At 41.9% G+C, this 20965-nt stretch overlaps 1 protein-coding gene across 5 annotated transcripts in view; it reads left to right on the plus strand.

Annotated features, from left to right (window-relative positions):
* The window catches only part of SLC5A6 (solute carrier family 5 member 6), a 318876-nt gene that overhangs the window by 120153 nt on the left and 177758 nt on the right, over positions 1-20965 (plus strand). For all 5 annotated transcript variants that reach the window (XM_085613195.1, XM_085613191.1, XM_085613193.1 and 2 more), the window contains one exon: positions 3383-3450. In XM_085613195.1, coding sequence (XP_085469321.1) covers positions 3383-3450 — 68 coding nt within the window. The remainder of the gene's footprint in view (positions 1-3382; positions 3451-20965) is intronic.

Below are 20965 nucleotides of genomic sequence, written 5' to 3' on the forward strand. Positions count from 1 at the left end.
TGGTAAATGTTTCTACGTAATATAACTGTTCCCTATTCTGCCATTGTTGTACATCAGCTACAAGATCTGAAGAAGAAATGTCATCACGAGCTGCTTTGCGAGCAGCTGATTTAAGAGCGGCTGCATGATCAGCCAGTAGAATTGAGCGAGTGACGCTGAGCATCGGATCCTAACTGATCCTGATCTGTAGGAGAAATATCATCAGAATCAATAGTAGGGGCAGAGGGATAATTGTATGGAGGCGGGGAGCGATCTAACAAAATGGAATCGTCCTGTGGTTTATTAAGTAGAGGGTAAAGGGGGCGCCGGACAGGGTATTGGCCATCTACCTGTAAACGACACCCCCTATCCTCTCTCTCTATCTCCTTAATTTCTTTATTTTTCAGTTCCAGCGCTTTTGCATGGATATTTTTGCGTTGTTCTTTTTCTACCAAAGCTTGCTCTCTTCTCACACGTTCACGTGCTTCTTTCTCCCACATTCATACACAATCAAACATATCCTGTCTACTTTTACGTTTAAACATACATTGCTCCACATACTGAATCTTTTTAAGATCAAATGACCCATTTATAGGCCATCGCAACTCAGGATCCTTACTAGTATATTTATTCCATAACGTGGTGTACATTCTAGAAGAAATACAATTTTTAATATACATATCCCTATTTGATGTCCCCTCTGGGGGAGCCGGCTGATTCCATTCAAGATTCATATTGGTACCTCCAAGAAAGCGACACATTCTACGAAGTGTGCTTGAAACCGGCATGCCAAGAATATTGTAGCATATACAATATTATACGCAAAGTAGCACTTAACTCAAAGTGTGCCGTTCAAGTTTTTCAAAATGTTCTCATTACCTGCCTATATAAATTGCAATGTATATATATCCAAACAAGGCAAGTTTTTAGCCAAATACTAACAAACAAATGTCGACTACCTTACCAAGCACAAACCATCAGCTTTCAACTGCCAAGTTCTGAATCTACCAAATGGTCCCTGCACGGCGAACACCGGAAGGAATCTCAGTCGAGGACCGGCACCGCCTGGAGGGTCAATATCCGGATAAGTGGAAGAAGCGCCGCGGCTGCGAAGACACGGGTCTCCTCGCGCAGTGATCACCCGTAGCGAGATTCCAATCCTCCATCAAGACCGCTCCTTCGGGTATCCGAGTCGCCGATGATCCCCACGTGACGGGCGCCAATTTGTAGAGGTGGACCTCAGCAAGGCCTACCAATGCAAGGGGTTCACCCTTTTCTGCACAGAAGTCCTCAGACCCGAAAATAGAAGTTGGCACAGAAGCTGAAATAGTAAAAAGATATTTTATTATCCTCATGAGGTGGAACTACATTCACACAACACCCTTAGTGTATGAAGTAGCACAAGGAGTAGAAGAACCATGGGTCTTTTATACCCACACAGGAGCTCAAAAGAAGGCGGTACAAGCACACATAGGAGAGTTACATACATAAATGGTCATACAAAGAATGCACAGTCAACAGTAAAGGAGGAGCCAGCAGTTGCTGACTTTGGTAAAAACAACTTGACAGTTACAGACTAGAGCAGGTGCATGGACAGCTACAGGCTCTTCTGCACATGTGCAGAGTAGCAGAGGCCAAGTATAGCCAGTTCTTTGAGCAAAGCACAAGGGCAAGCAACAGTGAAGAAGGAAAAAGCACATGATTGACAAAATGGCTGCCGGAAACAAGATGGCTTCAGCTAAATGCTAACGGCGATCTCTGCCAAATTTCCACAGCGGGAACAAAGTAAAGCACAACAGGAAACTAAAAAAATAGTACACGTACCGTGTAACAACCAAGTAAAAGGGCCAGTAGCCATGGGAGGATACAAATTACGACATGGCCGTACTAAGGAGGGACTAACAAGCCTATTAACGAATCGGACGCCAGCATTTACAAAGGGCAAAGACACAAGCAATGAAAAATGTGGGTGGGGCTTCTCCTCCATACTCTACCTACAACAGGTCGCCAGAGCAGCGCTTGCTTGCTGGCTCAGGCTCGACCTAAAAAGGAGCAGGTGATTCCAGTGTTGGTATTGGACAAGACCCCCTACTCTTATCCCGTTAATGGCGCTCTTTCATTGTTTACTTTGCATTTTGGGTCTACGTGTAGATTCTTGCAAGGTCTACTAGCCAGTGAAATAAAGATTTCTTTCTTACAGTATTAACTGGGTAAGAGAACTGACGTTTTACAGCATGTTTCCTTGCATGGAAGGGGGCATCGCCCAGGTTAGGGGTACTTTGGTGGCCTTCTAGAAAGCATCACTATTTAAGATTTATTTAGGACAGCCGTATCTATACACTCCACCCTTTTTGCATGTATAGGATGTTATCTAAAGGGGAATGCCCTCTTTTGCTCAACTGTGCAGAAAGAACTTTTCAACTGCACATGCCCCAGCTGCTTCCCCTCTTTTACTCTTCCTCCTCAGGGATGTCAGCAGTCATTGAAAGGGAGCTGAAAGATAAGTGCATGTTACTCACCCTGGTTTTTCCAGTATTGTTAGTCTGTGTGCTGGTATATATGCCATCTTGCATTACTTTCCGCCAAGGCATGTATCCCAGTCTCATCTATCAAGGATATTGGCCATCACGTGATTATGACTAAAGAGGAGTGAGAACAGAAGCTATAACTGTGCAGTCTGTACAAATGGTGTGAATGTCGCACAAGAGCTCTCAAAGGGTGGCTGTCCTCGGTGTGAGCTCTATAAACAATAGCAAAGTCCAGCATCATTCGATGATTAACTTTATTGGACTTGTAACATTAGCATGTCTCTTCGAAGAAACACTAAATCGAGGAATTGTTGATCTGTTGGCGCTCATGCATGGAGGTTTTGTGTTGGTCATTGGTGGACTGCCAGCATTTCTGATCTAATTCCTGGCAAAGCGTGCCTGTAGTAATGGTGTAACTTTGTAGAATGTTTTAGGTAGATCTTGGGGAAAGTAGAATGTCTGATGTATTCTAAGTACTTATGTAAGGGTTTAGAATGCTGGGGTCATAAGCTGTTGTATTTTTCCTATGTGTGAACAAGTTCTCCAAGCTGTATGAGGTTGCTCAAATAAATACTATTTCAACTTAACCTGTGTTAGAAGGTTACTGAAGTACCTCTTCAAAGGTCCAGAACAGCTTGATAGAACAAGGCCAACTCTCAGACTTCTGCTGGCAAAGACTCCCTCATGTTTAATCCTGACTGCATCGCTTACCAGGCAGCTGCTTGACTAAGTGTGATGTAAAAACTTCAGCCACTTTATCCTTCATAGGTCCCAACACTTTGTCGTGCTTAACATTTGATTTACAGGCCCTTTATTTCCATCGAAGGTAATGCCCCAAGTTTTGTGCGCTTATAAGTTTGTTTCTTTGTTCACAGTGACAGGATTCGACCTCTGGGGAGCCGTGGCGACCATGGGCCTGGTCTGCACTCTGTACACAACTCTGGTGAGTCACCCGCACCACAGGACTGGGTCTGTTTTCGGAAAGGGTCGTTTGTGTAAAGTCTGACCTTTTTAACTTCCTGCACCTAATGTGGATTAGTACTTTTCCTCATTCAGTTGGTGAGTGAGTTCTCTAATGGCTTCCTCAGTTCAGTCTTTCTCCTGTGAGAATTGCGGAATTTAAATTCATTTTTAATGACTGGACCTACTCGGATGTTGTTGCTTGACGGTAGTAAACATCCCTGTCCTATATAGTGTCGATAAGTGCTAGAAACACTTCTTCATGTCCACATATCCATGTTGAATTGCAGGGTTGAATTGGTACAGAAAAAAGGCCCAAGCACCAAAATAAATGTGCCCCTATTTAATGACTTAGAAAGCTAAAAAAAAGTGCCCCATGTTTACAAACTAGGGCAGTCTCAAAGTTTTAGGACAGTGCTGTGTAAGTGTTTTACAAGGAGTTGAGCTTCATGCAGGCCGTTTGTGGTAAAATCAGTCAAATTAACAGTTAAAACAGGCCCAGCAGACACTTAAAGAGGACCCCAAACTGACCAAACAAACATTTACAATGCAATAGGTCTCGCATTCTTGAAAATTCGAACAATTGGCATTGAAAATGTTAATGTTTTTAACATTTTTTTTTGCAGTGCAGTAACAGGCAAAGCAGCTCACTTTGGATTTGATATGAAAGCCCCACTGTGAGCATGCCTTTGCACTGCAGTTGAGATCTTTTTAAGACTGTTTTTGACCTTATAAACATTGTGTCTGCCTCGGGGAAAGCTAAGGAATTACATGTAAATGTAAAGTTAAGGCAGGCTGTTAATAAATAAATAAAGGTGCGCGGCCATGCTGTGTCAGTAGGTGGGAGGGGTCTACTTTGGAGCAAACCCCACAAACAACACTGCAAGCAGATGAGCCCAAAGTGAAAGCGGCGCATATGGGCGCCGTTAACAAATAAGTAAAGGCGCACAGCGAATGCTGCTTAAGGACAGCTGAGCGCCATCGCTGCATGAGGATATCTAAAGAAAGAAATAGTGCTTACAAGTGTTAAAATACCATGCAGCGTAAGAGCCCATGTAACAGGGCCAGTCCGTATGGGAGGTTACAGAATTTGAAAAGGAGGGACTAGTAAGCTATTTCACCAATGAAAAGACCAAAGAGCCTTTTTTTATTTTATTTTTTAGTTTTATATAGCACAAACTAGACCTGAGACATCGGGTAGGGGAGCGCTTTACATGAGCGCCAGTTTTGTTACAGAATGACACATTCATTTTTGTTAGGCACAGGGAGATTAAGTGATTTGCCCAGAATCACATGATGTTGAGCGTCATTGCCGAGACTTGAACCCGGTTCCCCAGCTTCGAGGGCGTCCGCTCTAGCCGTAAGGCTACATCCTCTCCCCTAAGGTAAGAGGAGTAAGTAAGAGGAGCCAATAGAAAAGATGGGAGGGCTTAGAAAAGATGGCTTCAAGCCCATATACTGAACACAGCATGTTTTGAAGAGTCAGAGCAAGCACCTCCTGGGTGAGACTTAGAAACGGCCAATACACTGACTAAGCCTGCAGCAGTAGCCGAGGCGAGCCATGAAACTGATGTATTACTAATTGTTAAGATATTGGCTAGGAGTGAGAGCCACTGGGGGGCATCAGCCTTACTGCCTTGGAAACTCTTTCAACACGTTCTAGCAGTGGTTCCCAAACTTGTGACTTTTTAGAACCCCCACTTACTCATTACTGAAACCTGGGGACCCCCACTAAATTATTAGAATCTGGGGATCCCCCACGAGTCATTACTGGAAGCCGGGGACCCTACCCTAAGCATTATCGATGATTTGAACAAAGCAATACACAAAAAATACAGGAAAAGCATTAATCAAACAAATACACAAATGTCATATTTTATTTAATTCGCAAACACATATAAATAAAACAGAAATCAAAATGTAATTTTTAGAGAAAGGTTGGAGCTTTTCTAAATTCAATTGTGGCCATTCATCGTCCATATTATATTCTGTTTGATACTCCTTCACAGCTCCCACGAATCAATCTGATGATATATAATTCAATTTCTAGCCTCCAGTTTCTAATTCCTTCACATTTACAGTATGTTTTAAAATGTTCAGTTGTAAATGTAGCTTATTTATTTATTTACACTTTTTATTAAACTGTTAATATTATTTAAATTTCAAAGTAGTTGTGGAACCCCTTGGGTGGCTTCGCAGAACTCCAGGGGTCTCCGGACCCCAGTTTGGGAACCACTGGCTTTTAGTGTTTAAGTTTGCACTATCTGCCTCTTGGAACTGGCACATTACATTGGAACATGCATTATTTAAAATATGCAGAATGTTATATATTTCATTAATCCTGCCCATGCAGAATATCACATATTTAATTAATCCTGACCTCCTCCTGCTGCTGCAATCAGTAGGGGGGTGTCTTTATAATGTACAGAACCATTGATATGGAGCAATGGAAAAGCCATTCCGGCATTTTCTAGCATCAATGTATTGAGAATGGAGTTGTTAGGTGTTCTGGGTGTGTGATGCAATAGCAGTAGTGTATTTGTTCTAAGTGAAATAATCTACAGTCTGTGCTGCTCTAACTTGGTATTGGCAGGTTATGGTTGAATCGTAATGTACATTGGAGCAGCACTATTGGGATTGCCAGTATCCATTGCCCCTTTTGACTAATCTGTACAAAACTTTCCAAAAACGTACTGCTGAGATATGTAGGAGTAATTGGGGTATAACAAGCACCAAGATATTTAGGGTACCAAAGACATTTGTGATGATCAAGGAAAAGAGAAAAAAGATTAAAGGCAAGGAGGACTGCGCACATGGGCATGGCCTAAATGAGATTCCCAGGTCCAAGTGTATGCTGAGAAGTACTTTACATATGTTATCTTTTGTTATGTTATGGTTACGTAATGTTATGGTTATGTTAGTTGGTTATGGTTATGTTAGTTTGTTATGGTTGTTTGTTATGGTTATTATGTTTATGTTATAGTTATTGTCATGTTTGTGTTATGGTTAGTGTTAGGTTTCTATTATGGTTATGTTTATGTTGTGGTTATTATGTTTAGGTTGTGGTAATGTGGTTATGTTGTGGTTATGTTAATGTTTATGTATGGTATGTTAGTTTATGGTATGTTTATGGTTCGGTTATGTTTGTGGTGTGGTTATGTTTATGGTCATGGTTAGGTCATGTTAATGTTTGGTATGGTTATGTTAATGTTTATGTTATGGTTGTTTTAATCTTTGTTATGGTTATGTTAATGTTTATATTAATGTTTATGTACAAGTTATGGTTATGTTTATGTTGTGTTTGTTATGGTTATGTTATGTTTATGTTATGGTTATTGTTACCTGTATTGCTTGATGTTATGTACCAATCTTACTCCATGGGTGTATCCTAGCACTGAAAGTCCGGCATACTAATGAGTCCGGCTTACCGCCACAAAACTAATGCCTAAAAAAGCCAAGTTTTGAGACGTTTTTTGAAGTAATCTATTTTCTGGCAAGAGCGGATTGCAACCGGCAGTTTGCTCCAGTGCCAAGCAGCCATGTAAGTAAAAGAGTGGCCACCACTTCTTGCTCGAGCAATGTGATGTGCAAGCGCCATGGCGAGAGACGATGACGTAAGAGTCTTCCTGGGGTTGTAAAAACAGACCCAACTGTGGAGATTATTTGCTTCCAAATTTGTAATAAGTGAATTGATTTCAGAGAAGACTCAAAGCCATCACTCAGAGGAAGTAGACAAACGAATCTGGCTGCCGCATTTTGGAATGTTTAAAGACGTAAGAGGCCATCATTGATTCCTACATACAGAGTAATACCATAGTCCAGATGGTTGGTGATTAAGGTTTGCATAATAAATAGTCTGCAATGTAAGGGGATCCAATTACAAATTTCCCTAAGCATGCGTAGAATCCCATAGCAGGAGCCACAGACAGAAGAGATCTGTGTTCTCATACTGAGCACATTTTCTGTCAGAATGCCCAGGTTTCTTGCTTCCTTTTTTTTTTTTAAATGATGGATTTCCTGAGTTTAAATTGCCACAATTTATCTGACCATGTGCTGCTAGTGATGCAGCAGAGTTTACCAGCTCTACACATTCATACACACCACACTCATTTGGGCCCATATACAGTCATACAATCAATGAGCTAGTAAATATCCACTGGTCATCAATTTTGTTTACCCTAGGAAACCTTTACACCAGTATTCTTACCATTCCTGTCTCCTGAGTAAATGCACTGTCGAAAAGATCTAGTAGTAGATTAGAATAGGGAGGAAAATACAATAATGCGTTTATCTTTTATTTAGAAGAACCACAGACTCAGAAGAAGTTTTAAACATTTATCTGAATTAATAATTTTGTGAGTCAAATCAAAATACACATGAATATACCAGAAGTCTCCATCAGGAAAAATAGTACAGTTAGCTCATAATCAGTTTGCATTAATAAGTCTTGCTATGACAGCACCAGTGGAGAGAAAGGACAGAGAGCAAGTACGAAGCATTTACCCTACAGCTATATTTACCTAGAAATGGTGTGAGGACCCCGACATCAGAGTGTCAAGGATTCAGGATCAGCTCAGGACAGGGAAGGTGACCTCTTCGAGTGTAACGCTAGCGTTACACCCCTCTCTGGTGCTACTCTCTCCGGCTCGGGCTCGTCCGGACCCCTTCCAAGATGTGCCTCCTCGGTTGTTCCACGAATTTCCCTAGTGTTGAATTCTTCAGTCAGATTGCAGCAAAATCGGGCAGCATCTCAGCATAGCATCAGCATCTCAGCATCAAGTGTGTCTAACTATCTAGAACTTACCTCTGTTATACCAAATTCAAGTGTATGATCCACCCCCAAATGTTTCAATTTCATGTTCACCCGTATTTTGATTGGGCCAAGCAGTGGGGTGAGGACATCACACCATACTAAGTGCAATATTTTTCTTTAGACTATAGTCTAATTCCCCGCCCCCTAATTTTAGTACCCACAAGCTTTATTCCCACAAGCATTTCATATGTGGATCGATAAGTCTCTTTTACAATGTTGCTTCTCTTTCCTCTCGTAGGGTCAAACGTTGGGTTCCCATGTCCTTGCTGGGCTTAGGGTTTGGCAGCCAGTCAATTTAGTTCTCTTGTTCAGAATAGGCAGAGGTTTGTGCATGCGTGGAAGCCACAAGGAAACAGAGACGCGGTCACCCTCCAAGGCTCAAATACGAACTATTAATAAAGAGAAAAACATGTTAGAATAAAGACTTAAATGAATTCACTGTATACCACTTACTTCTACTCTAACCCCATTTACTTAATAAATCTTTTGCATTAATAGCTTAGTAAAACGTGCATAGGTTAGTTTCACCTCAGCATGTGCGTTAGTGCGTTATTTTAAAGCGGCCATATTAGAAGCTATTGCGCAGCTGCAAAGATTTCCCCCCCCCAAGCAACAGAAAACGTCATACTTTGTAGATGTAGTAGACGCATGCGCAGAAGAATTCCCGCGTTTTCAGCAGCGATTTTAGATCATTCGGGTTAGTCATTAGAAATGCCCATAGGAAAGCGTCCCCTAGATACAATATGTTTAATGTGGTGCACTGTTAGTACTCACGGACAGGTTGATTATAGAATTACAGGTTATTCGAGAGGATTGCATACGAGCAAGTTTCTTTTTATGCAAAACCTTGCTCCATTAATCCCCTCTCTGATGGCATTTTATGCCATCACTAAATTCTATTAAATCAGATGCCAACTTTAGCATTCTACCATTTCGATATCTTCAAATCTTTTATTTCTTCCCTTATCTTTCTTAAATTGTGATCTTTTCATTCTTTTGTAAATATTTCCCTTCAATTCTTCAAGTCGTATTTCTTCTAATTTTCTTTTCCTACCTTTCTCATTTACTTCGTACCTTTTTCTTTTCCCACTGCATTTGCGACAACACATTATCGTTAGAACTAGCAAAGTTATGCCCATGATTGGCAGTAATATTTGACCTAAGATACCTTTACCTATATTAGAAAACCAACTACTGATGGTGGAAAAACTATTTGTTATTTTCTTCCATACACTGTCAACCTCCAGTGGTTTCAGTTCTTCTTCCAAATGTGTAATATTTTTAATTATCTTCCAATCTCTACACTCTTGTCAGGTATATACGTGCAACAATGTTGCGCTTTCAACATTTTACAGACTCCACTCTCTTTTGCCAATAAGATATCAAGGGCAAGTCGATTTTGCAAAACCATAGCTCTGACAGCAACTAATTCTGTATTGATCAGTAAAAATCCTCCAGCAGTGTCAGTAGATAACTGATCAACTACTGTTGACAACAGATTTTTCGAGAATTTAGCAGAACCCCCACTGAAGGTATCAATGCACCAAATATATCACCTACTATTTCAGAGAAACTAGCTCTTTTATATCTGGTTAGTCCACTACTGTAATTATTGTTTCCAGTGATTCTTTTAACATGATAAACTTTAGGGAATAGTATTCCGAAATAGCAACTCCCATACCAGTGATCAGGCTACCTAAAATAGGCTTTGTTTGCCCAAATATAATAAATTCCAGGAAATACTGGATCAGTTCCTCCTTTTAGTCCCCAACCCCCAATTACTAAGAAAATGTGTTCACAGTCACTGGAACCAATAAATACGTTATATTCTGTTTTAAGTATGGAGACAGATTTTCCCTTTCTTTTCAAAGTCCAGAGACATTGCAGCATGAGTTTTGCCAGTTACTAAAAGGTCTTCCCTTTCAGCCCATTTAGGTATCTGAGGTTTTGGTTCAGAGGCTCTTCTTTGGAAATCCGGTCTCCTGTTTTCTACTAAATTCAAAAATATCTTTTCTTTGTGCAATTTACAGGTTAAGTTGCGTTTATGTGCATCAGCTATATCTATTGTCTTCATTGTTAGAAAATATCCACCCATGAACTGTGAGTCTCTAGTACTAAGGACAGGGTTCATGCTCTTTCGCATGGGAACTTATGAAAATATTACTCTTCCTTTTCTCTCATGTCTACTGCAACCTGCAGATCTTTCACCTCCTCCCAGGTTCCCACTCCTGCAAGTAGCATAAGTTGGCAGCTGATTCCACAAGTTTCGATTTTCTTGTTTAAGGCAATCTTATGCCTTGCATAATGTTGGGCCACCTGGTCAGCATATCGGTTACCGGCTGTCACATAGTCATTTCCTGATTGGTTAGCAGCACACTTAACCACGGCCACCTCTTTTGGTAATTGAATTGCCTCCAGTAATTCTTTCACAAAAATCCCATTTTTAATAGGAGTCCCTGAAGAAGTCGGGAAATCCCTCTGCATCCACAGTTGGCTAAAATCATGCACAACCCCATAACCATATTGACTGTCAGTAAATATGGTTACTCTCCAATTTTTCCTAATTTTGCATGCCTTAATTAAGGCGATCAATTTAGCAACTTGTGCAGATTTGACTTCTGGTAAATAGGATGCTTCGACTATTCCACTTAATGTACATACAGCGTAATCAGCACTTAATTCTTCTCCCTCCTCGTGTCTCATGCATGAGCCATCTAAAAACTGCTCATGTTCTGCATTTTTCAAAGGTTCTTCTTGTATGTCAGGATGTGGTTTGGTGCTAAGTTAAGTCACATCAAGACATTCATGTTCAACCTCATCTCTCACTTCTTCTTCGTAAGGGTCAAGTAGTAAGGAGGCTGGCTTTAGAACGGTACACCTCACTATTGTCACGTTTTCAGCTCCCAATATTATTCTCTCATATTTTGTCAGTCTACTGGGAGTAAGGTACAGTGTTCGGGTCCTGGTCAGTAAAATCAACACTGCATGAGGAACATACACCTTGACAGGGTGTCCCATCACAATTGGCTCACTCTGCTCTATGCTTACGCAAGTTGCGACAACAGCTTTCAGGCAACGTGGTAAGGTGAAGGCCACATGATCTAAGGTAGCAGAAAAATATGCCACTGGCCTTCTCATCAATCCGTGTCTTTGTGTTAGTACTGAAATTGCACAATTACATCTTTTGAATAATCAGGCATGCCTAAGGCGGGTGCTTCACACAAGAACTCCTGCAATTTTCTAAAAGCTCCTATACTTTCATCGTCCCATTCTATAGGATCCTTTGCTCTTTTTCTGGTCATTTGTATCAGGGGTTTGGCCAGTAAAGCAAACCCTACAATCCACTGTCTACAATACCCTACAACTCCAAGGAACATTCTTATTTCTTTTTGGGTTTGTGGCAACTGCATTTGTCTTATTCTTCTGATTCTTTCAGAAGTCACCCTTCTAACTCCTCTTTCTATTTGATGTCCCAGGTATTTAACTAAATTTTTACAAAACTGAAGTTTTTCAGGGGACACTTTATGTCCATCCTTTGTCAAATGATTTAGCAGTGCAATTGAATCGGTAACACAGTCATCTTGTGTATTTAACGCCACCAATAGGTCGTCAATATATTGCACCAAGACTGACTCTCTGGGCAATACAAGAGATTCAAGGCTCCTTTAGAGAATCTGATTAAAGATTGAAGGGCTTTCTGTGTACCCTTAAGGCACACGATTCCAGACATAAACATGCTCTTCAAATTTGAACGAAAATAAAAACTTGCTATCTGGATGCAATGGAATAGAAAAGAATGCATGACACAAATCGATCACTGTGAACCATCCTGCTTTCCATGGTCTCTGATAAAGAATCACGGCTGGATTAGGCACTACTGGGCAGCATGGTACAACAATCTTGTTAATTTTCCTGAGGTCTTGGACCACCCTATATTTCCCATTAGGTTTCTTAATACCAATGATGGGTGAATTACAAGGGCTACTCATTATTTCTTTCAGGATACCTTATTCAACCAATCGCTCTATCTCTGCTGCGACACCTGCTTTTACTTTTGCACTCATTTTGTATTGTCGGGTATTCGAGTAAACAGCACCTTCTTTCACTGTCACTTTTACGGGATCTACATTTGCCATAAATCCTAGTTCTTTTCCAGTAAAATAATTAATTTTGTGTCATCATCGAATATAATACATTTACTTCTGTTCCCTGTTTAGCTAACATGAACTTGTAAACTCCATCTTCATCTGGGGTTTGTATTGCAACACCATCCAGGGTGCAAAATATAGTGCAATTCATTTTGCACTACAGGTCTCTCCCAAGCAAGTTTACAGGGCTTGAGTCACAGACCACAAACTTATGCATTTCTTTAAAATTACCAATTCGCACCTCCATGGGTTCTGTGATTGGAGTGCTAATCTGTTTGTTTGAAACACCTACAACTTGTATGTTCTCTCCCAAGAGGGGCAGGTTAGAAATGTCTGCTGTTCTCACAGTAGACATGGTAGCATCAGTATCCAACAAGAAGGTAATATAATTTCCTTTTACTGTACCCTCTATATAAGGAACTGACTGATCTACCGGTAGGGATGCGCCAAGCACGCACTCCCCTTTCTTCCCCCTCGGGCACCGTCATTCCTGATCATAATCAATCAGTGGGTCCTGCAAAAGAAACTGTGATGTTACAAAAAATGTCTTACCACTTCCTTCTGGAAATCCGGCGTCCACACTGTACTTGGCTTGACTCACAAAATATGATTTAGGGGCAGGTGGCAATTGACTCTGAAGATCTATACCCTGTTGCTGATGACTCATTAACACCTCATTCTGCGTCTGTGGATTTAATTTTTATTTGGGGCATTATTAATTTGTATAGCTTTACACTCGTTCTTCCAATGTCCCAACTTCCCGCACCCGTGACATGGAAATTTTTTCTTTGCCTCTTCCGGATTTAATCTTCCCTGTGGCTTTCCCCCATTATTGTCACTTTGAGCTTCTGCTCTTCCTTGATTTTCTGACTGTGTATTTAATTGAAGCTCTTGCTGTTCAGCTAATTTTACTTGTGCCCACATTACTTTTTCCTCTAAAGCTTTTCACTTATCAATTACGTCCCCAAAATATTTTGTATATTTTAAAATTTTGTCAATGGGCTTTGATTGCCAGCACAGCATGTGCTGCTTAATCATTTGAGATATATCCAATCTCAGCCCAGTCACGAATCGATACACAAAATGAGTCATGTCCTTATTTTCCAAACTTGCAAACCCACTATACTGTTTGAACACCTGTAAAAGACGCTCGTAGTAGGCATGTACGGACTCATTTTTCTCTTGGCTTGTCCTGTCTATTTTTACCCAATCAGTTTCTTTGGGGGGAACTTTACTCTTTAGAAAGGTGATTACCTGATGATACTTTTTCATTACATCTTCTGACGGGGCTCCTGTTTTTGAGTCTCTTGGATATTCCTCACTAGGCCAATCCACAGTAATTTTACACTCCGTCCACAAATCTGCAGGTACTACTATGTCAAACGAACCATCCAGATCCTTCAATAAAACTTTTGATACTTTCACAAACCTCTCAACTTGTCTGTACCATTCCACTGGTTTCTCTCTTAATTTTGGGAAATCATTTGTAAAAGACAAAATATCCTGTCTATTCCATGGCACATGTACGTACCCCCCTCCGGGTACTTCTCTCATTGGATACAACCTTTCAGCTTTTTCTGTTTCTCTCATGACATATTCAGATGTTGTTTGATTTACCTATGCGTCTTCCTTTTTCTTTGCCAATATAACTTTCCATCTTTCAAGCTCTCCCCACTTTTGCAACAGAAATAACAATTCCCTAATCTGTAACTTTCTTCCGGACACATTCATGTTTTCCAGTTCCTTGTCAGATAATTCTGCTCTATAAGGTTTCTGCAGCACTTTTGATTTCCCTATGTCAATTCCCATTTCTGATGCCAAATTTGTCAACTTTTCATGGAATGCCTTTGTATTTCATGTAATGCTTCTACAAATAAATAGATGTGTTTAACCTGTCTAGGCACACATTTGCAGAAACCATTTCTTCAAATTCTACTCTCAATTTAAAAATATCTAATATTTTTGGCTGTGACTTTGGCTTCTCTTATTTCTTGAGACCATCTCTCTATATATTCTGGGGTTACTATTGTGGCACTTCTAGTTCCTGATGATGTTTCTAGTCTAACTTCCTTTGAACAACTGGGCACATTTATTTTCTGGGTTTCCATCACTGGCTCTCTTATGGGCAAATCCATCAATGATATCACTGATTCACATTCACATGCTTGATCATCTATTATTATCTTTTCTTTTCTAGGTTCTATACTTGGAGTAGGCATTATGGGAACTTTAGGACAGTTTGATTTTTCTCCATACAGTGGAACTACCGGACCTATTGTCACTGGATCTATTGTCACTGGTATTGTCAATGCCTCAGGATGTGCGTTTATCTGAGCTAATTTCTGAATCAATTCATCTCTATTTTTATTTATTGCCTCCCTTTCCTTTTCTTGAAGTGCCCTATCTGTGGTGTTTTGTACTATCTGGGGAACCAAAGGTGTTCCTATCATTGGGGCACTAGGGGTCATTCTACTGAATCCATCATTATAAGGTGGAGGACTTTTCATCAATATGTCTTCTAGGTATCCCTCTTCTGTTTCTCCGCTACCCAACAGGGTTAAGTGCTTGGTTTTTGCTGTACATTTACCTCCTATCTGCTCTTCTGATGTAAACACAGGATATAAACATTCTGCCACCATGGCCTCTCTCCATTGTTTCATTTGACTATCTCTAGTCTCTCAGGGACATTTTGGGTAATATTTGCTTACGGTCCTGTTACTTCGGGTCTGTCTCGTTCAAAGGCTTCCATTTCCCATTCTTCTAAAGCCTCATATTGAGTCAATCTAGGGGTGGGTTCTAATTCATTCATTCGTGTTCTTAAATTGTACAGTATTCTTCCATTAAAGCTTCCGTACTCTGGAAAGGCTAATATTCCGTCATCTTTTGTGTATTCTACCCAATTTTCTAACCAACCATACACAAGTATGATAGCCTCTCTCCACCATGATGCATGATGCAGGCGTATTTGGAGGAGGAATGACAATCCCCTCTCTACTCTTAATGGGTTTGTCCTTTTTGAAATAATTCTTAACCTTTTGTATAAATGACAAAGGGAAAAATCATCTTTTGGAGATGATTAAATAATAAGTATTGTGTAAAAGTATTATTTGCAGCACAGCAATCTGAGTTTAAGATGGACGTCCACACCCCACCATGCAGGCTACAGAAAATGTGACTTGAAGGGACAAATGGGCTGAAACAACCAGGGAGGCCTTAGGAGTAATGAATACTGTAGGACTTTTTCACTCTAATACCCAGATTACATATAGTTCACCTAATGTTTGCTCTGACATTTCCAAATTATATAGGATCCACTGGTACACTGTGCAATTTTACTCCAACATGTTTGAGGTACGTAGATTCTACGCACACAGGTTCAGTTTTGCACCTACATTTCGAAAAAAAATGATTGTGTCCATGTGTTCAATTCTCATAGATTGCACCGATAACCGAGCGATTTTACATCATTTGACTGGGCGCATTGATTTTCGCATGATGACGTCACACAATGAGAGAGTGACAAAGGCACGGCTGTCTCGTGGGTCAGTCCCCATATCGATCCTTATTGTTTAGCGTGTACTTGTAACAGTATTAAACTCTGCTGAACGACACCCACAAACTGTGCCTTTAATATCAGAATGTCTTTGCTCCACACCATCCAATCCTGCCTCAGGGCTGTAGTCTTGAAATGTTGGAAACAACAGGTCTTCTCACTCACAACAATACATTGATTTTATGAACGTGGAAATGATAAGCCTCGCCTTCTTAGATGGCGCTATAGTCCTGGACATCCAAGCGCTGTTTAATAGTGTTGCTAAGGAATAGCAGGAATTGTGCTTGGTGGCAACGGATGTATATTTTATTTATTTCCAATGTAACAGCCCTGCCGGACTTGTATCCCGTCTCCCTTAGGATACCCTGAGGAGTGAGCAAAAGGAGCTATAACCCACAGAGCTATCCTCGATGTATTGCCCACACCAAAGCAGGATCGAAATGTCAGAGGACGCGGATACCCAGGAGCGCATCGTTTGAACCCAGTCTCAAGGCGCTGTAGCTTCTAACCTACTCTGTGTAGGAATACCATCATGTGCGGAATGGAAGCAGCAGATGACTCTGAGTGAGTGCACGTGTCCTGGTATTTAACCTAATTCACTGAAATTCGATTCTGTTCCACAGCAAGTGTGACCCCCAACCAGTGGGGCGAGAACACAACTCCTGGGAGGAGAGAGAATATGTATTGTAGGGGGAAACCTCCACAGCTGGAAATGTGTGGTAGCCCAACACTTGGAAGAAGGGTGAGAGAAGCAGGGTGATACCCCAAACTCTGGGGATGTGGGTAAAACCATGGCCGTGGGGGGGAGAGCGAGACCCTACCTACTGGCAATGAGGTGAGCTCCATTCTTTGGAGAGAAGGGTGAGACCCTAACTACTGGGCATGGGAGTGATATTCATCCTCTGGGGAGGAGGGCGAGACTAACTGCTGACAATGAGGGTGAGACCCCATGAGGGTGGGACCCCTTCACTGGGGAGAAAGGAGGGACCATATGGGTCTGCAGGATATGCAGCGGCTTGGATCGCTCTCATGTCCTGCCAGGCGAGGGCTTACGGGTTAAGTAGAGGTCAAGCGAGTGAGCGAGCGTGTTGTCATGACCACGCTCTGAAGATTCTCTACAGCTCGTCGTGATCAGACAAACAGAGCCTATGCATAGCAAATGCGACTAAATAAAAGCACGGCGCATTGAGCCACGACGAGGAATGCAGCTGCCACCCTGCGCGCCGCTGCTCGCTCCTGAGAGCAAAACGCCGTGGGAGTGAACCTTTGCAGAAGAGGTGGGACATGCACCCACCTTTACCCATTTGCAGGCTACAATTACTAAATGACACACGCAAAAGCCAACCAATGCGTGGGGGAAGTCGGACCCATGCAGAGAAGTTTAGAGTGCTTACAAGAAGCCTCGCAGAGCTGCGCATGCACGTTGGCTCAGGCATGACCTAAAAAGGGTGGGGCTAAGGGATGATCCCAGTGGAACTACCCAAGATGTACAGGTGGCATTGGATCTAGAAGGCGGGAGATAAATTGCATGAGATATGGGAGACAGAAAGAAATGTAACCAGGCCAGAGCTTTAGAACAGATCCCAGTCTCGCACAGCCTCTTGATCAAGATCACATGGGAGACTTATCAAAGGCTGCTGTGAGATCGAGTCGGACAAGGTCCCGGGTCTTCCCTCAGCTAAACTGATTCAGATTGCATCTACGGCTGCCAGGAGAACGATTTCGGAACTTTGCTCTGCTTTGATTCCAGTCTGAGAATTGGAAAGTGTATCATTTTCTTCCAGTTACAGAGATAACTGCATATTGATGATTTTCCAGTGGCTTGGCTGTGAAAGACAGAGCCAGGGATATGATTTGAATGGTTACCTGGATTAGTAGAGAGTGTCTGGAGTAAGGAGAGCCCTTTGGCATGTTTTCAGGCTTCAGATACTCTGGCAGTGGTGAGAGAGAGGTTGAAAAGCTCCACCAGAGGCGAGAGGAGCCCGGATGGGTAAGAACAAATGATGTGGCATGAACACTGGTCGTCCGAGGAGCCCGACGGGATGGACTTCATCGTATATTCAATATCTTGGACTGTAATTCCTTGAAGGCACCTAAGCAGCTCTGAGCTCCAGACTGTGGCTGCTCTTGTAAATAAGACTAGAGACTGAATCTCAATTTGAAAGTCCAAATTATTATAAATCATCTTAATCTTGTGACAGTAACAGATAGAGAAGGTCTCAAAAAGTTTAAGGGGGTGAAATAGAAGATTCGCAAGCTGAGGAATGGAAAACTTCATTTACAACTGTTGGTGCTGGACTCCGGATACTGGGTTCAGAGTGTCGGGTGGTCTCACTCTATGACCTGTACATATTGGGAATGCCCATAGATTGTGCTCTTAAAGTACTTAAGGCGGTCATACGGGACAGAGCCACGGCCTACGGTGATTTGGCTTACAGGTGGGGCTTGTGCCAGAAGAGTTCCCTTTTTTGTGATTTAGTGTAAATCTGTTCATCCTTTGAGATACTTACAATTACATTTCAAAAATACAGTCCAGGCTAGAAAGGGTTAATCTTTTGTATCTCGGGACTATTATGATCCAATGACTGGTCCCCAAATTCAAGTTCAAATAACTTTATTCGATTGTAATCCTTACAATCATAAAAGCACATTTCATAAACATACAATTAAAATCAGACCATCCATTTCATTTATACAGCAGGAGTTTACATAATCAATATAAGACAAGAATAACAGGCAGAACAAAGCATTTTTAAGAATATAAATAATTATGACATGGTTAAAAAAGATTAAAAGTACATAACAACAATAACAGCATAATTAACCCTCCATACTTTTCCTGAAGGTAATTGCTGTATAAATGAAATGGATGGTCTGATTTTAATTGTATGTTTATGAAATGTGCTTTTATGATTGTAAGGATTACAATCTAATAAAGTTATTTGAACTTGAACTTGGTCCCCAAATTGCAGTTTTACATTTGTAGTAAACCTGATTGGTCAACGGGTCTGCCGGACCCAGGCCAGAGCCGTTCTATAGGTTTGAGTACCTGCTAAAATCTTAATGGCTGATTGAATGTAAACTGGACAACTCTGACCTTTGTGAACTTCAGCCCTGTCGTGGTGATCCACAGATGGAGGTTCACGGACGATTTGGTTATCCTGAGTGCTATGTGCTCAACAGTAAGCGATGAAAACAAAAGCATAAGAAGGAAAATAAATCATTTAAAAAGTTTGTCCCGGGAGATTATGGTAAAAGCCTCTGAAATGTTCCGGTTTTCGTTCTGTGCACTACTAGAACCATAACCCACCGGAGCTGCTTGGGCTCCAGGGTGCCCGTCTGGCCTAGGTGTCTGCTGGTGGTGGGCAAAGGCAGTGCTCGCACTCTTCGGGCCAGAGGTACTGGGCTCCGTGCCATGGCCAAAGGTCATTCCGTGTCTGGTGTTCAGTGTCCATGCCATGCATGCTCTCTGGGCACTGCTTCAACTGCGCTATTACAAAACCAACGAAACTGACTGAAAACACTTTTGTAAACGGGATTATGACCACAAAAACAAAACTTCAGTTCACAGGACTCGATGGGTACGACCAAAACCACTGATATTTTCTAGGACATTTTTTATACCACACGCGGTTAGTTTGTGATTTCGATGCAAACTCTAGCTCTCATTAAATCACATTTCTCAGAAAACCCAGATGGGCGGATTTACCACAGTGTGGAAGGAGACCCCCCCTACGCAGAAAGTTATGAGCGAGGAGGCAAGAAATGGTTCACACAAGGCCAGAGGTCCGCATCTGCCGCCATTCTCTGTTTCTTTGTCACCTGATGATAGGTGATAGCAGGTCCTTATCACCCGTCATTAGCACTTATCTGTATGCGTGTGTGTTGATATAACTTGTTATCGCGGCACAAGCACACACACCGTCCTGGTGACGTAGTGATGTCTATTGTGTTGCAGCAGGCACGAGATGCGCCTATCTGCCGCCAACCCCTGTCTGTCTCTGTTTGTCCGTCTCCGTCGACAGAATGCCATCCCGTTGTCGGCTCTGTCGCTAAGGAACGGCTGGACATTCCTTCCCGGAACTCTGAAATGCGACAGAGTTCACATGACGTCATGTCCTGTTACCCATGCGACGGCGACGCTCACACAGAATACTTCCGGCGAGGGGGGAGAGTAATCACCGAGTGTAGGGACTAGAGAAACAGCGCTTCGCCTGTAAAGGACGGGCTCAAAGATGTCCGCTTTCCTGGTCTTTGTACTCGGTGTTTGAGAGCAGGACACCCTCAGGGGCGTATCTTGGTCAGTAAGGTTTGGGTGGTGTAAGCCTCGGCTTTCCCAACAATCACCCTGGTTTAAATACATTATATGAGAAAAGAGGCAGCAGGAGGGCTTCAGGAGCAGTAGAAAGGGTAGAAGTGCGGATTGTGAGGGGTACTTAAAATGTGATGCTTTGTAAAATAACAATTTTAAGGCCTTTAAAGCAGAGACGACAGTGTGTGTTTGTCTTTGTGTATGTTAAAATCCCCAGTGAAATCCGACAAACTTTGCTTACCCCAAAGGAAATCACCTATACCCAACTATTGACTACAGAATACATTTAAAAGGGGGTGTAACAACCCACCTGTGTGTGGCCCGCCGGGTAATGATGCCAAGTTTCAGTTGAAGGATCTACAGCGCATGTTTTCATGCAGAATGTAGCACCATTGAAAGTGGGATCATGCTTTTTTCCCCTCAGCCCTTGGGGGCGGATGGACTATCTAACACGAATCCACAGAGCTGGCAATCGGACTTTCTCCTACACCTGGAACAACCTGCTGCTAAATATCCTAGCTGCTTCTTTCACCCTGGGTTTCACCGGAAGCTGAAGACCTGACTCTTCAAATAGAGCCACTCGTCAGCCCTTCGCCAGGCTTTAGTTCCAGGATGCCCTCCAGGGTGATCGTGCGCTTTACAAATGCAATAACATAACGTTAAAGGAGAGAT

Source organism: Triturus cristatus, chromosome 6 (assembly GCF_964204655.1).
Source record: "Triturus cristatus chromosome 6, aTriCri1.1, whole genome shotgun sequence".
In the NCBI taxonomy this organism is placed as follows: domain Eukaryota; kingdom Metazoa; phylum Chordata; class Amphibia; order Caudata; family Salamandridae; genus Triturus; species Triturus cristatus.